Below are 19252 nucleotides of genomic sequence, written 5' to 3' on the forward strand. Positions count from 1 at the left end.
GGTCTACAGATAATCTTGAAAGCAAAAAACCTGCCCCTGGGAGAAAAGGTCTTGAACTCTGGTTTGTATCCCTGGGACACGATGTCCACCACCCAGGGATCCTGAACATCTCAAACCCAAGCCTTAGTGAAGAAGGAAAGTCTGCTCCCTTACAAGATCCGGTCCCGGATCGGGGGCAGGCCCTTCATGCTGTTTTTGATTCAATAGCAGGCTTTTTGGATTGTTTTCCCTTGTTCCAAAACTGATTGGGCCTCCAGGAAGGCTTGGACTGCTCCTGCTTGGAAGAGGGAGTGGAAGGATTTCCCTTGAAATTTTGAAAGGAATGAAAATTACTCTGACTTCCCTTTTGTTTATTTCCCTTATCCTGAGGTAGGAAATGGCCCTTCCCTCCCGTAATGTCAGAAATAATTTCCGTCAAACCCGGCCCAAACAATGTCTTTCCCTTGTAAGAAATCGCCAAAAGTTTAGTCTTAGATGACACATTCGCAGACCAAGATTTTAACCATAAAGCTCTGCGGTCCAGTACGACAAAACCAGAAATCTTAGCTCCCAGCTTAATTACCTGAAGGGAAGCATCCGTGATAAAGGAGTTGGCCAGCTTAAGGGCCTTTATCCTATCCTGGATTTCTTCGAGGGGAGAGTCTGTCCGAATAGAATCAGACAATGCATCAAACCAGTATGCTGCCGCACTAGTGACAGTAGCAATACAAACCGCGGGTTGCCATTGTAAACCCTGGTGTACATACATTTTCTTGAGTAACCCCTCTAACTTTTTATCCATAGGTTAATCAGAATTAAGGTAGGAAAAATCTGATTGGCTAACCTAAGTTACAATTACACAATCAGCCAATCGGATTGAAGTTCAATCCGATTGGCTGATCCAATCAGCCAATAGGATTGACCTCACATTCTATTAGCTGATCGGAACAGCCAATAGAATGCAAGGTCAATCCTATTGGCTGATTGGATCAGCCAATCAGATTTTTCCTACCTTAATTCCGATTGGCTGATAGAATTCTATCAGCCAATCGGAATTCAAGGAACGCCATCTTGGATGACGTCATTTAAAGGAACCGTCATTCGTCGTTGGGATCGATGGATGCTCTGCGTCTGATGTCTTCAAGATGGAGCCGCTCCTCGTCGGATGGAAGAAGATAGAAGATGCCGCTTGGATGAAGACTTCTGCCCATCTGGAGGACCTCTTCTGGCCGGATTGGATGAAGACTTCTGCCCATCTGGAGGACCACTTCGCCCGGATTCGTTGAGGTCTTAGGCCTGGCTGGGTGAAGACGGTTTAAGGTAGGGTGATCTTCAGGGGGTTAGTGTTAGGGTTTTTTAAGGGGGGTTTGGGTGGGTTTTAGAGTAGGGTTGGTTGTGTGGGTGGTGGGTTTTAATGTTGTGGGGGGTGTAATTCTTTTTTTACAGGTAAAAGCTGATTACTTTGGGGCAATGCCCCGCAAAAAGCCATTTTAAGGGCTATTTGTAATTTAGTAAAGGGTAGGGAATTTTATTATTTTGGGGGGATTTTTTATTTTATTAGGGGGCTTAGATTATGTGTAATTAGTTTAAAGTTCTTGTAATTTTTTTTTTATTTTCTGTAATTTAGTGTTTTTTTTGTACTTTAGTTAATTTTAGTTATTTTTATTTAATTGTAGGTAATTGTATTTAATTAGTTTAAATTATTTAATTGTAGTATTGTGTTAGGTGTAATTGTAACTTAGGTTAGGATTTATTTTACAGGTAAATTTGTTTTTATTTTAGCTAGGTAGTTATTAAATAGTTAATAACTATTTAATAACTATTGTACCTAGTTAAAATAGGGGGGGCAGGATAGGGGTTAATAAGTTTAATGTAGGGGCGGTGGGCTCCGGGAGCGGCGGTTTAGGGGTTAATACGTATAATGTAGGTGGCGGTGGTGTCAGGGTGGCGGTTTAGGGGTTAATAAGTATAAAGTAGGTGGCTGCGGTGTAGGGGGGGGCAGATTAGGGGTGTTTAGACTCGGGGTACATGTTAGAGTGTTAGGTGCAGACACTTCCCATAGAAATCAATGGGATATCGGGCAGCAGCGAACATGAGCTCTCGCTGCTGTCAGACTCCCATTGATTCCTATGGGATCCGCCACCTCCAGGGCGGCAGATTGAAAACCAGGTACGCTGGGCCGGAATAGTGGCAAGCGTACCTGGTTGTTCTTTGATAACTAGCAAAAGTAGTCAGATTGTGCCGAACTTGCGTTCGCAACATCTGTAGTGACGTAAGCATCGATCTGTGTCGGACTGAGTCCGGCGGATCGTATGTTATGTCACTAAATTCTACTTTTTCTGGTCTGTAGGGCTTGATAACTATGGTGAATCAGCCTCGCCACAAATGTGCTGCGGAATTCCAGCATATTTGCGGTTGACGAATTAACTACATTGGAGGCACAGTGAGGATTGTACCCCACAAGTTCAGTTCCCATTGCTTGAAAGCCACCACTGCTCTACTGAAGAGACTGATATGGACTACGGCTACACCCTAGGACAAAGCAACACAATCTTGCACTACTTAAAAAATAATAAAATCTTTCTTGAAGAATCTTTTCCAACACCTCACTTTACCACTTCCTTGCTCTAACGTAAGCAAAGAGAATGACTGGGGTTGGAGGGAAGGGAGGTGATATTTAACAGCTTTGCTGTGGTGCTCTTTGCCACCTCCTGCTGGGCAGGAGTGATATTACCAATAGTAATTAGATGATCCGTGGACTCATCGTGTCATTAGAAAGAAAGGAATTTATTACTGCTGTTTGTGTGCATTTGAAGTAGCGAGCATATTGAGAGTTGAAAGTAAATGCGTATATATGTATACATACAGTATATATAAGTGCATTAAAGCCCTTTGCAGTCAAGTAGCTGAAAACATGTAAAAGCATATTTATGAAAAATTCATATTTATTAAGGTGTTTTAATATTTTACCACAAACCCATCAGCTATAGATATATTTATTTATGAATAACTAGAACATATTCTGCTATTTGAAGAACATTGGAATGTGAAATATTAATATTTCATGTCGTTAGAGCACTTGGGTTTGTGCTACTTGTTGGGTGTTAGTTTTTTCCCCCCTACTTTTTGTGCTCCATTGAAGTCTATGGGGGAATACATTAACGCAGTAGCAATATTCCAAGTTTGGCTTTTTGCATGTGCCGGGTTAGCTCTTGTGTGAAACTTTTACATTAAACTTGTAATACATGCACAAAAAGATTACTTTTAGTAGAGTTTACTTACGAGCCAGAGCGCAAACTACTGCTACTCTCGTAATCGTAACCCTAAACCTAATATTTTTTCCAATGTGTGTTTAGCATCACATATATTAGCTGAGCATGTGGACTTTGGTACATAAAAAAGAAACTAAACTTACTGGGAGCGCTTCTGCTGCTGAAAGCCCTGAAATAAAAAACAAAATGATTAAGAGAATTTGCTAAGCTTCATAAACACTAGCACATACCTGTACTGACTCCCACAAACACTAGCGTATACCTGTACTGACTGACAGGCTCACAAACACTAGCACATACCTGTACTGACACACTCTCACAAACACTAGCGCATACCTGTACTGACTGACACTCTCACAAACACTAGCACATGCCTGTACTGACTGACACTCTCACAAACACTAGCACATACCTGTACTGACTCCCACAAACACTCGCGCATACCTGTACTGACTGACAGACTCACAAACATTACCACGTACCTGTACTGACTCCCACAAACACTAGCGCATACCTGTACTGACTGACAGGCTCACAAACACTAGCACATACCTGTACTGACTGACCCTCTTACATACACTAGCGCATTCCTGTACTGACTGACACTCTCACAAACACTAGCACATGCCTGTACTGATTGACACTCTCACAAACACTAGCACATACCTGTACTGACTCCCACAAACACTAGCTCATACCTGTACTGACTGACAGACTCACAAACACTAGCACATACCTGTACTGACTGACACTCTCACAAACACTAGCACATACCTGTACTGACTCCCACAAACACTAGCACATACCTGTACTGACTGACTCTCTCACAAACACTAGCACATACCTGTACTGACTCCCACAAACACTAGCACATACCTGTACTGACTGACAGGCTCACAAACACTAGCACATACCTGTACTGACTCCCACAAACGCTAGCGCATACCTGTACTGACTGACAGGCTCACAAACACTAGCACATACCTGTACTGACTGACACTCTCACAAACACTAGCACATACCTGTACTGACTGACACTCTCCCAAACACTAGCACATGCCTGTACTGACCCCCACAAACACTAGCACATACCTGTACTGACTGACAGGCTCACAACACTAGCACATACCTGTACTGACTGACACTCTCACAAACACTAGCGCATACCTGTACTGACTGACACTCTCACAAACACTTGCATACCTGTACTGACTCCCACAAACACTAGTGTATACCTGTACTGATGGACACTCTTACAAACACTAGCGCATTCCTGTACTGACTGACACTCTCCCAAACACTAGTACATGCCTGTACTGACTGACACTCTCACAAACACTAGCACATACCTGTACTGACTGACGCTCTCACAAACACTAGCGTATACCTGTACTGACTGACACTCTCACAAACACTTGCGCATACCTGTACTGACTTACACTCTCCCAAACACTAGCACATGCCCGTACTGACTGACACTCTCACAAAAACTAGCACATACCTGTACTGACTGACGCTCTCACAAACACTAGCACATACCTGTACTGACTCCCACAAACACTAGCGTATACCTGTCCTGGCTGATACTCTCACAAACACTAGCACATACCTGTACTGACTCCCACAAACACTACCGCATACCTGTACTGACTGACAGGCTCACAAACACTAGCACATACCTGTACTGACTGACACACCCAAACACTAGCGCATACCTGTACTGACTGACACGCTCACAAACACTAGCACATACCTGTACTGACTGACACTCTCACAAACACTAGCGTATACCTGTACTGACTGACACTCACCCAAACACTAGCGCATACCTGTACCGACTGACACTCTCACAAACACTAACGCATACCTGTACTGACTGACACTCTCACAAACACTAGCGCATACCTGTACTGACTGACACTCCCACAAACACTAGCGCATACCTGTACTGACTGATGCTCTAACAAACACTAGCGCATACCTGGACTGACTGACTCTCTCACAAACACTAGCGCATACCTGGACTGACTGATGCTCTCACAAACAGTAGCGCATACCTGTACTGACTGACGCTCTTACAAACACTAGCGCATACCTGGACTGACTGACACTCTCACAAACACTAGCGCATACCAGGACTGACTGACACTCTCACAAACACTAGCGCATACCTGTACTGACTGACGCTCTTACAAACACTAGCGCATACCTGTACTGACTGACACTCTCACAAACACTAGCGCATACCTGTACTGACTGACACTCTTACAAACACTAGCTCATTCAAGGACTGACTGACACTCTTATAAACACTAGCGCATACCAGGACTGACACTCTTACAAACACTAGCTCATTCCAGGACTGACTGACGCTCTAACAAACACTAGCGCATACCAGGACTGACACTCTCACAAACACTAGCGCATACCAGGACTGACGCTCTCACAAACACTAGCGCATACCTGGACTGACTGACGCTTTCACAAACACTAGCCATACCAGGACTGACGCTCTCACAAACACTTGCGCATACCTGTACTGACTGACACTCCCACAAACAATAGCGCATAAATGTACTGACTGACACTCTCACAAACACTAGCGCATACCTGTACTGACTGACACTCCCACAAACAATAGCGCATAAATGAACTGACTGACACTCTCACAAACACTAGCTCATACCTGGACTGACTGACGCTTGGTAGGGTTCTTTGTGATGGGGAGAATGTAAAGGATAATTACTACGGAGGCATCAGGACAATGTGGTTAGGGTTCTTTGTGATGATGGATTGTAATGAATAATTATTGTGGGGGCATCTGGACAACAGGGTTAGCGTTCTTTGTGACAGGGAGAATGTAACAGATAATTACTGTGGGGGCATCAGGACAACAGGGTTAGGGTTCTTTGTGACGGGGAGAATGTAACAGATAATTACTGTGGGGGCATCAGGACAATGTGGTTAGCGTTCTTTGTGAGGGGGAGAATGTAACAGATAATTATTGTGGGGGCATCTGGACAACAGGGTTAGCGTTCTTTGTGACAGGGAGAATGTAACAGATAATTACTGTGGAGGCATAAGGACAACAGGGTTAGGGTTCTTTGTGACGGGGAGAATGTAACAGATAATTACTGTGGGGGCATCAGGACAACGTGGTTAGCGTTCTTTGTGACAGGAGAATGTAACAGATAATTACTGTGGGGGCATAAGGACAACAGGGTTAGGGTTCTTTGTGACGGGGAGAATGTAACAGATAATTACTGTGGGGGCATCAGGACAATGTGGTTAGGGTTCTTTGTGATGATGGATTGTAATGAATAATTATTGTGGGGGCATCAGGACAACGTGGTTAGCGTTCTTTGTGAGGGGGGGAATGTAACAGATAATTACTGTGGAGGCATAAGGACAACAGGGTTAGGGTTCTTTGTGACGGGGAGAATGTAACAGATCATTACTGTGGGGGCATAAGGACAACAGGGTTAGGGTTCTTTGTGACGGGGAGAATGTAACAGATAATTACTGTGGGGGCATCAGGACAACAGGGTTAGCGTTCTTTGTGACGGGGAGAATGTAACAGATAATTACTGTGGGGGCATCAGGACAACGTGGTTAGCGTTCTTTGTGACGGGGAGAATGTAACAGATAATTACTGTGGGGGCATAAGGACAACAGGGTTAGGGTTCTTTGTGACGGGGAGAATGTAACAGATAATTACTGTGGGGGCATCAGGACAACGTGGTTAGCGTTCTTTGTGACGGGGAGAATGTAACAGATAATTACTGTGGGGGCATCAGGACAATGTGGTTAGCGTTCTTTGTGACGGGGAGAATGTAACAGATAATTACTGTGGGGGCATCAGGACAACGTGGTTAGCGTTCTTTGTGAGGGGGGGAATGTAACAGATAATTACTGTGGGGGCATCAGGACAATGTGGTTAGCGTTCTTTGTGACGGGGAGAATGTAACAGATAATTACTGTGGGGGCATCAGGACAACGTGGTTAGCGTTCTTTGTGAGGGGGGGAATGTAACAGATGATTACTGTGGGGGCATCAGGACAATGTGGTTAGCGTTCTTTGTGAGGGGGGGAATGTAACAGATAATTACTGTGGAGGCATAAGGACAACAGGGTTAGGGTTCTTTGTGACGGGGAGAATGTAACAGATAATTACTGTGGGGGCATCAGGACAATGTGGTTAGCGTTCTTTGTGAGGGGGGGAATGTAACAGATAATTACTGTGGGGGCATCAGGACAATGTGGTTAGCGTTCTTTGTGAGGGGGGAATGTAACAGATAATTACTGTGGGGGCATCAGGACAACAGGGTTAGGGTTCTTTGTGATTGGGGGGAATGTAACAGATAATTACTGTGGGGGCATCAGGACAATGTGGTTAGCGTTCTTTGTGACGGGGAGAATGTAACAGATAATTACTGTGGGGGCATCAGGACAACAGGGTTAGGGTTCTTTGTGACGGGGAGAATGTAACAGATAATTACTGTGGGGGCATCAGGACAATGTGGTTAGCGTTCTTTGTGAGGGGGGGAATGTAACAGATAATTACAGTGGGGGCATCAGGACAACAGGGTTAGGGTTCTTTGTGATTGGGGGGAATGTAACAGATAATTACTGTGGGGGCATCAGGACAATGTGGTTAGCGTTCTTTGTGACGGGGAGAATGTAACAGATAATTACTGTGGGGGCATCAGGACAACAGGGTTAGGGTTCTTTGTGACGGGGAGAATGTAACAGATAATTACTGTGGGGGCATCAGGACAATGTGGTTAGCGTTCTTTGTGAGGGGGGGAATGTAACAGATAATTACTGTGGAGGCATCAGGACAACAGGGTTAGGGTTCTTTGTGACGGGGAGAATGTAACAGATAATTACAGTGGAGGCATAAGGACAACAGGGTTAGGGTTCTTTGTGACGTGGAGAATGTAACAGATAATTACTGTGGGGGCATCAGGACAACAGGGTTAGCGTTCTTTGTGACAGGGAGAATGTAACAGATAATTACTGTGGGGGCATCAGGACAATGTGGTTAGCGTTCTTTGTGAGGGGGGGAATGTAACAGATAATTACTGTGGGGGCATCAGGACAACAGGGTTAGCGTTCTTTGTGACAGGGAGAATGTAACAGATAATTACTGTGGGGGCATCAGGACAACAGGGTTAGGGTTCTTTGTGACGGGGAGAATGTAACAGATAATTACTGTGGGGGCATCTGGACAACAGGGTTAGCGTTCTTTGTGACAGGGAGAATGTAACAGATAATTACAGTGGAGGCATAAGGACAACAGGGTTAGGGTTCTTTGTGACGGGGAGAATGTAACAGATAATTACTGTGGGGGCATCAGGACAACGTGGTTAGCGTTCTTTGTGACGGGGAGAATGTAACAGATAATTACTGTGGGGGCATCAGGACAATGTGGTTAGCGTTCTTTGTGAGGGGGGGAATGTAACAGATAATTACTGTGGGGGCATCAGGACAATGTGGTTAGCGTTCTTTGTGATGGGGGGAATGTAATGGATAATTACTGTGGGGCATCAGTGCAATGTGGTTAGAGTTCTTTGTGATGGGGAGAATGTAATGGATAATTACTGTGGGGGCATCAGGACAATGTGGTTAAGGTTATTTGTGATGGGGGGGAATTTAAGGGATAATTACTGTGGGGGCATCATGACAACGTGGTTAGGGTTCTTTGTGATGGCGAGAATGTAATGGATAATTACTAACTTGGTTAGGGTTCTTTGTGATGGGGAAAATGTAATGGATAATTACTGTGGGGCATCAGGACAACGTGGTTAGGGTTCTTTGTGATGGGGGGAATGTAAGGGATAATTACTGTGGAGGCATCAGTGCAATGTGGTTAGGGTTCTTTGTGATTGGGGGGAATGTAACAGATAATTACTGTGGGAGAATGTAGACATCATGGTCAGATTTTTAATGGCTGAGATATACAGTGAGTTAGCAATAATTGGGGTGGGTGCATTGAAACAACGTAGCTTGAGTTAATTTACCTGATTCTGTAGTAGATGTTGAGTGTCTCTTGCGATATTTTCTCCATACAAAATAAGACACAATACCAATCACAAGACTAACGACAAATACAACCAGTGCAAGGACAACAGCATCTTGCCCTGAAAGAGAATAAGAATGATCAGATTAAGCTTCATACTGACGGTACAGAACTTCTCAGTTCTAGCAAAGCTCTTATCTGGTAGGGATTCCCTGATTTAGGTCACACAGAGGAAGCCCACTAACTGTCAGATGCTACACACACACCTACACACACACACACCTACACACACACCTACACACACACACACCTACACACACACACACCTACACACCTCTACACACACACACACCTACACACACACACACACCTACACAGCCTGCTAACTGTGTCAGACGCTACACACACACATCTACACAGCCTGCTAACTGTGTCAGACGCTACACACACACATCTACACAGCCTGCTAACTGTGTCAGACGCTACACACACACATCTACACAGCCTGCTAACTGTGTCAGATGCTACACACACATCTACACAGCCTGCTAACTGTGTCAGACGCTACACATAAACACATCTACACAGCCTGCTAACTGTGTCAGACGCTACACACACACATCTACACAGCCTGCTAAATGTGTCAGACGCTACACACACACATCTACACAGCCTGCTAAATGTGTCAGACGCTACACACACAGACATCTACACAGCCTGCTAAATGTGTCAGACGCTACACACACACATCTACACAGCCAGCTAACTGTGTCAGACGCTACACACACACACATCTACACAGCCTTCTAACTGTGTCAGATGCTACACACACACACACCTACACAGCCTGCTAACTGTGTCAGACGCTACACACACACATACACCTACACACACACACATCTACACAGCCTGCTGTGTCAGACGCTAAACACACACATCTACACAGCCTGCTGTGTCAGACGCTACACACACACATCTACACAGCCTGCTAAATGTGTCAGACGCTACACACACACACACAGACATCTACACAGCCTGCTAACTGTGTCAGATGCTACACACACAGACATCTACACAGCCTGCTAAATGTGTCAGACGCTACACACACATCTACACAGCTTGCTAACTGTGTCAGATGCTACACACACACACATCTACACAGCCTGCTAACTGTGTCAGATGCTACACACACACACATCTACACAGCCTGCTAAATGTGTCAGACGCTACACACACACATCTACACAGCCTGCTAACTGTGTCAGACGCTACACACACACATCTACACAGCCTTCTAACTGTGTCAGACGCTACACACACAGACATCTACACAGCCTGCTTACTGTGTCAGACGCTACACACACACACACATCTACACAGCCTGCTTATTGTGTCAGACGCTACACACACACATCTACACAGCCTGCTAACTGTGTCAGACGCTACACACACACATCTACACAGCCTGCTAACTGTGTCAGACGCTACACACACACATCTACACAGCCTGCTAACTGTGTCAGACGCTACACACACACATCTACACAGCCTGCTAACTGTGTCAGATGCTACACACACATCTACACAGCCTGCTAACTGTGTCAGACGCTACACATAAACACATCTACACAGCCTGCTAACTGTGTCAGACGCTACACATAAACACATCTACACAGCCTGCTAAATGTGTCAGACGCTACACACACATCTACACAGCCTGCTAAATGTGTCAGACGCTACACACACACACATCTACACAGCCTGCTAAATGTGTCAGACGCTACACACACACACATCTACACAGCCTGCTAACTGTGTCAGACGCTACACACACACATCTACACAGCCTGCTAACTGTGTCAGCCGCTACACACACACATCTACACAGCCTGCTAACTGTGTCAGACACTACACACACACACATCTACACAGCCAGCTAACTGTGTCAGACGCTACACACACACATCTACACAGCCTGCTAACTGTGTCAGATGCTACACACACACACATCTACACAGCCTGCTAAATGTGTCAGACGCTACACACACACATCTACACAGCCTGCTAACTGTGTCAGACGCTACACACACACATCTACACAGCCTTCTAACTGTGTCAGACGCTACACACACAGACATCTACACAGCCTGCTTACTGTGTCAGACGCTACACACACACATCTACACAGCCTGCTAACTGTGTCAGCCGCTACACACACACATCTACACAGCCTGCTAACTGTGTCAGACACTACACACACACACATCTACACAGCCAGCTAACTGTGTCAGATGCTACACACACACACATCTACACAGCCTGCTAACTGTGTCAGATGCTACACACACACACATCTACACAGCCTGCTAAATGTGTCAGACGCTACACACACACATCTACACAGCCTGCTAACTGTGTCAGACGCTACACACACACATCTACACAGCCTTCTAACTGTGTCAGACGCTACACACACAGACATCTACACAGCCTGCTTACTGTGTCAGACGCTACACACACACACACATCTACACAGCCTGCTTATTGTGTCAGACGCTACACACACACATCTACACAGCCTGCTAACTGTGTCAGACGCTACACACACACATCTACACAGCCTGCTAACTGTGTCAGACGCTACACACACACATCTACACAGCCTGCTAACTGTGTCAGACGCTACACACACACATCTACACAGCCTGCTAACTGTGTCAGATGCTACACACACATCTACACAGCCTGCTAACTGTGTCAGACGCTACACATAAACACATCTACACAGCCTGCTAACTGTGTCAGACGCTACACATAAACACATCTACACAGCCTGCTAAATGTGTCAGACGCTACACACACACATCTACACAGCCTGCTAAATGTGTCAGACGCTACACACACACACATCTACACAGCCTGCTAAATGTGTCAGACGCTACACACACACACATCTACACAGCCTGCTAACTGTGTCAGACGCTACACACACACATCTACACAGCCTGCTAACTGTGTCAGCCGCTACACACACACATCTACACAGCCTGCTAACTGTGTCAGACACTACACACACACACATCTACACAGCCAGCTAACTGTGTCAGACGCTACACACACACATCTACACAGCCTGCTAACTGTGTCAGACGCTACACACACACATCTACACAGCCTGCTAACTGTGTCAGACGCTACACACACACATCTACACAGCCTGCTAACTGTGTCAGACGCTACACACACACATCTACACAGCCAGCTAACTGTGTCAGACGCTACACACACACATCTACACAGCCAGCTAACTGTGTCAGACGCTACACACACACATCTACACAGCCAGCTAACTGTGTCAGACGCTACACACACACACATCTACACAGCCTTCTAACTGTGTCAGATGCTACACACACACACACCTACACAGCCTGCTAACTGTGTCAGACGCTACACACACAGACATCTACACAGCCTGCTTACTGTGTCAGACGCTACACACACACATCTACACAGCCTGCTAACTGTGTCAGACGCTACACACACACATCTACACAGCCTGCTAAATGTGTCAGACGCTACACACACACATCTACACAGCCTGCTAACTGTGTCAGACGCTACACACACATCTACACAGCCTGCTTACTGTGTCAGACGCTACACACACACACACATCTACACAGCCTGCTAACTGTGTCAGCCGCTACACACACACATCTACACAGCCTGCTAACTGTGTCAGACGCTACACACACACATCTACACAGCCTGCTAACTGTGTCAGACGCTACACACACACATCTACACAGCCTGCTAACTGTGTCAGACGCTACACACACATCTACACAGCCTGCTAACTGTGTCAGCCGCTACACACACACATCTACACAGCCTGCTAAATGTGTCAGACGCTACACACACACCTACACAGCCTGCTAACTGTGTCAGACGCTACACACACACATCTACACAGCCTGCTAACTGTGTCAGATGCTACACACACATCTACACAGCCCGCTAACTGTATCAGACACTACACAGCCCGCTAACTGTGTCAGACACTAGACAGCCCACTAACTGTATCAGACACTACACACACACACACATCTACACAGCCAGCTAACTGTGTCAGATGCTACACACACATACACATCTACACAGCCTGCTAACTGTGTTAGACGCTACACACACACACATATCTACACAGCCTGCTGTGTCAGACGCTACACACACACACCTCTACACAGCCTGCTAACTGTGTCAGATGCTACACACACACATCTACACAGCCTGCTAACTGTGTCAGACGCTACACACACACATCTACACAGCCTGCTAACTGTGTCAGATGCTACACACACACACATCTACACAGCCTGCTAAATGTGTCAGACGCTACACACACACACATCTACACAGCCTGCTGTGTCAGACGCTACACACACACATCTACACAGCCTGCTAAATGTGTCAGACGCTACACACACACATCTACACAGCCTGCTAACTGTGTCAGACGCTACACACACACATCTACACAGCCTGCTAACTGTGTCAGACGCTACACACACACACACATCTACACAGCCTGCTAACTGTGTTAGACGCTACACACACACATCTACACAGCCTGCTAACTGTCAGACGCTACACACACATACACATCTACACAGCCTGCTAACTGTGTCAGACGCTACACACACATCTACACAGCCAGCTAACTGTGTCAGACGCTACACACACACATCTACACAGCCTGCTAACTGTCAGACGCTACACACACATACACATCTACACAGCCTGCTAACTGTGTCAGACGCTACACACACATCTACACAGCCAGCTAACTGTGTCAGACGCTACACACACACACATCTACACAGCCTGCTAACTGTGTCAGACGCTACACACACACCTACACAGCCTGCTAACTGTGTCAGACGCTACACACACACACATCTACACAGCCTGCTAACTGTGTCAGACGCTACACACACACCTACACAGCCTGCTAACTGTGTCAGACGCTACACACACACCTACACAGCCTGCTAACTGTGTCAGACGCTACACACACATCTACACAGCCTGCTAACTGTGTCAGACGCTACACACACACATCTACACAGCCCGCTAACTGTATCAGACGCTACACACACACATCTACACAGCCTGCTAACTGTGTCAGACGCTACACACACACACACATCTACACAGCCTGCTTACTGTGTCAGACGCTACACGCACACACACATCTACACAGCCTGCTAACTGTGTCAGACGCTACACACACACACACATCTACACAGCCTTCTAACTGTGTCAGACGCTACACACACACATCTACACAGCCTGCTAACTGTGTCAGACGCTACACACACACACATCTACACAGCCTGCTTACTGTGTCAGACGCTACACAGCCTGCTTACTGTGTCAGACGCTACACACAGACATCTACACAGCCTGCTAACTGTGTCAGACGCTACACACACACATCTACACAGCCTGCTAACTGTGTCAGACGCTACACACACACACATCTACACAGCCTGCTTACTGTGTCAGACGCTACACAGCCTGCTTACTGTGTCAGACGCTACACACACACATCTACACAGCCTGCTAACTGTGTCAGACGCTACACACACACACACATCTACACAGCCTTCTAACTGTGTCAGACGCTACACACACACACACACATCTACACAGCCTTCTAACTGTGTCAGACGCTACACACACATCTACACAGCCTGCTTACTGTGTCAGACGCTACACACACACACACATCTACACAGCCTGCTAACTGTGTCAGATGCTACACACACACACATCTACACAGCCTGCTAACTGTGTCAGCCGCTACACACACACATCTACACAGCCTGCTAAATGTGTCAGACGCTACACACACACATCTACACAGCCTGCTAACTGTGTCAGATGCTACACACACATCTACACAGCCTGCTAACTGTGTCAGACGCTACACACACACATCTACACAGCCTGCTAACTGTGTCAGACGCTACACACACACATCTACACAGCCAGCTAACTGTGTCAGACGCTACACACACACATCTACACAGCCTGCTAACTGTGTCAGATGCTACACACACACATCTACACAGCCTGCTAACTGTGTCAGACGCTACACACACAGACATCTACACAGCCTGCTAACTGTGTCAGATGCTACACACACATCTACACAGCCTGCTAACTGTGTCAGATGCTACACACACACACATCTACACAGCCTGCTAACTGTGTCAGCCGCTACACACACACATCTACACAGCCTGCTAACTGTGTCAGACGCTACACACACACATCTACACAGCCTGCTAACTGTGTCAGACGCTACACACACACATCTACACAGCCTGCTAACTGTGTCAGATGCTACACACACAGACATCTACACAGCCTGCTAACTGTGTCAGACGCTACACACACACACACATCTACACAGCCAGCTAACTGTGTCAGACGCTACACACACACACATCTACACAGCCTGCTAACTGTGTCAGATGCTACACACACACACATATCTACACAGCCTGCTAAATGTGTCAGACGCTACACACACACACACATCTACACAGCCAGCTAACTGTGTCAGACGCTACACACACACATCTACACAGCCTGCTAACTGTGTCAGACGCTACACACACACATCTACACAGCCTGCTAACTGTGTCAGACGCTACACACACACACACATCTACACAGCCTGCTAACTGTGTCAGACGCTACACACACACATCTACACAGCCTGCTAACTGTGTCAGACGCTACACACACACATCTACACAGCCTGCTAACTGTGTCAGACGCTACACACACACACACATATCTACACAGCCTGCTGTGTCAGACGCTACACACACACACCTCTACACAGCCTGCTAACTGTGTCAGATGCTACACACACACATCTACACAGCCTGCTAACTGTGTCAGACGCTACACACACACACACATCTACACAGCCTGCTTACTGTGTCAGACGCTACACACACACATCTACACAGCCTGCTAACTGTGTCAGACGCTACACACACACATCTACACAGCCTACTAACTGTGTCAGACGCTACACACACACATCTACACAGCCTGCTGTGTCAGACGCTACACACACATCTACACAGCCTGCTAACTGTGTCAGACGCTACACACACACACACATCTACACAGCCTGCTTACTGTGTCAGACGCTACACACACACACACATCTACACAGCCTGCTAACTGTGTCAGACGCTACACACACACATCTACACAGCCTGCTAACTGTGTCAGACGCTACACACACACATCTACACAGCCTGCTAACTGTGTCAGACGCTACACACACACATCTACACAGCCTGCTAACTGTGTCAGACGCTACACACACACACATCTACACAGCCTGCTGTGTCAGACGCTACACACACACATCTACACAGCCTGCTAACTGTGTCAGACGCTACACACACACACACATCTACACAGCCTGCTAAATGTGTCAGACGCTACACACACAGACATCTACACAGCCTGCTAAATGTGTCAGACGCTACACACACACATCTACACAGCCAGCTAACTGTGTCAGACGCTACACACACACACATCTACACAGCCTTCTAACTGTGTCAGATGCTACACACACACACACCTACACAGCCTGCTAACTGTGTCAGACGCTACACACACACACATCTACACAGCCTGCTAACTGTGTCAGATGCTACACACACACACATCTACACAGCCTGCTAAATGTGTCAGACGCTACACACACACCTACACAGCCTGCTAACTGTGTCAGACGCTACACACACACATCTACACAGCCTGCTAACTGTGTCAGACGCTACACACACACCTACACAGCCTGCTAACTGTCAGACGCTACACACACACATCTACACAGCCTGCTAACTGTGTCAGACGCTACACACACACACACATCTACACAGCCTGCTAACTGTCAGACGCTACACACACACATCTACACAGCCTGCTAACTGTGTCAGACGCTACACACACATCTACACAGCCTGCTAACTGTGTCAGACGCTACACACACACATCTACACAGCCTGCTAACTGTGTCAGACGCTACACACACATCTACACAGCCTGCTAACTGTGTCAGACGCTACACACACACATCTACACAGCCTGCTAACTGTGTCAGACGCTACACACACACATCTACACAGCCTGCTAAATGTGTCAGACGCTACACACACACATCTACACAGCCTGCTGTGTCAGACGCTACACACACACATCTACACAGCCTGCTAACTGTGTCAGACGCTACACACACACACATCTACACAGCCTGCTAAATGTGTCAGACGCTACACACACACCTACACAGCCTGCTAACTGTGTCAGACGCTACACACACACATCTACACAGCCTGCTAACTGTGTCAGACGCTACACACACACATCTACACAGCCTGCTAACTGTGTCAGACGCTACACACACACATCTACACAGCCTGCTAACTGTGTCAGACGCTACACATAAACACATCTACACAGCCTGCTAAGTGTGTCAGACGCTACACACACACATACATCTACACAGCCAGCTAACTGTGTCAGACGCTACACACACACACACATCTACACAGCCTTCTAACTGTGTCAGACGCTACACACACACACATCTACACAGCCTGCTAACTGTGTCAGACGCTACACACACACACATCTACACAGCCTGCTAACTGTGTCAGACGCTACACACACACACATCTACACAGCCTGCTAACTGTGTTAGACGCTACACACACACATATATCTACACAGCCTGCTGTGTCAGACGCTACACACACACACCTCTACACAGCCTGCTAACTGTGTCAGATGCTACACACACACATCTACACAGCCTGCTAACTGTGTCAGACGCTACACACACACCTACACAGCCTGCTAACTGTGTCAGACGCTACACACACACACACATCTACACAGCCTGCTTACTGTGTCAGACGCTACACACACACATCTACACAGCCTGCTAACTGTGTCAGATGCTACACACACACATCTACACAGCCTGCTAACTGTGTCAGATGCTACACACACATCTACACAGCCTGCTAACTGTGTCAGACGCTACACACACACACACATCTACACAGCCTGCTTACTGTGTCAGACGCTACACACACACATCTACACAGCCTGCTAACTGTGTCAGACGCTACACACACACATCTACACAGCCTGCTAACTGTGTCAGATGCTACACACACACATCTACACAGCCTGCTAAATGTGTCAGACGCTACACACACAGACATCTACACAGCCTGCTAAATGTGTCAGACGCTACACACACACACACATCTACACAGCCCGCTAACTGTATCAGACACTACACACACACACATCTACACAGCCTTCTAACTGTGTCAGACGCTACACACACACACACATCTACACAGCCTGCTTACTGTGTCAGACGCTACACACACACACACATATACACAGCCTGCTTACTGTGTCAGACGCTACACACACACACACATCTACACAGCCCGCTAACTGTATCAGACACTACACAGCCCACTAACTGTGTCAGACACTACACAGCCCACTAACTGTATCAGACACTACACACACATCTACACAGCCCACTAACTGTATCAGACACTACACAGCCCGCTAACTGTGTCAGACACTACACACACACACATCTACACAGCCTGCTTATTGTGTCAGACACTACACACACATCTACACAGCCCGCTAACTGTATCAGACACTACACAGCCCGCTAACTGTATCAGACACTACACAGCCCGCTAACTGTATCAGACACTACACAGCCCGCTAACTGTATCAGACACTACACAGCCCGCTAACTGTATCAGACACTACACAGCCCGCTAACTGTATCAGACACTACACAGCCCGCTAACTGTATCAGACACTACACAGAT

The 19252-nt window shown here is 46.8% G+C and overlaps 1 protein-coding gene across 1 annotated transcript in view; it reads right to left on the bottom strand.

Annotated features, from left to right (window-relative positions):
- LOC128640355 (tumor necrosis factor receptor superfamily member 1A) overlaps positions 1–19252 on the bottom strand; it is a gene marked incomplete at its 5' end in the record, with an annotated part of 139617 nt that overhangs the window by 38614 nt on the left and 81751 nt on the right. Inside the window, 2 exon segments of the mRNA XM_053692852.1 lie at positions 3395–3420; positions 9274–9393. Coding sequence (XP_053548827.1) covers positions 3395–3420; positions 9274–9393 — 146 coding nt within the window.

Source organism: Bombina bombina, chromosome 9 (assembly GCF_027579735.1).
Source record: "Bombina bombina isolate aBomBom1 chromosome 9, aBomBom1.pri, whole genome shotgun sequence".
NCBI lineage: Eukaryota > Metazoa > Chordata > Amphibia > Anura > Bombinatoridae > Bombina > Bombina bombina.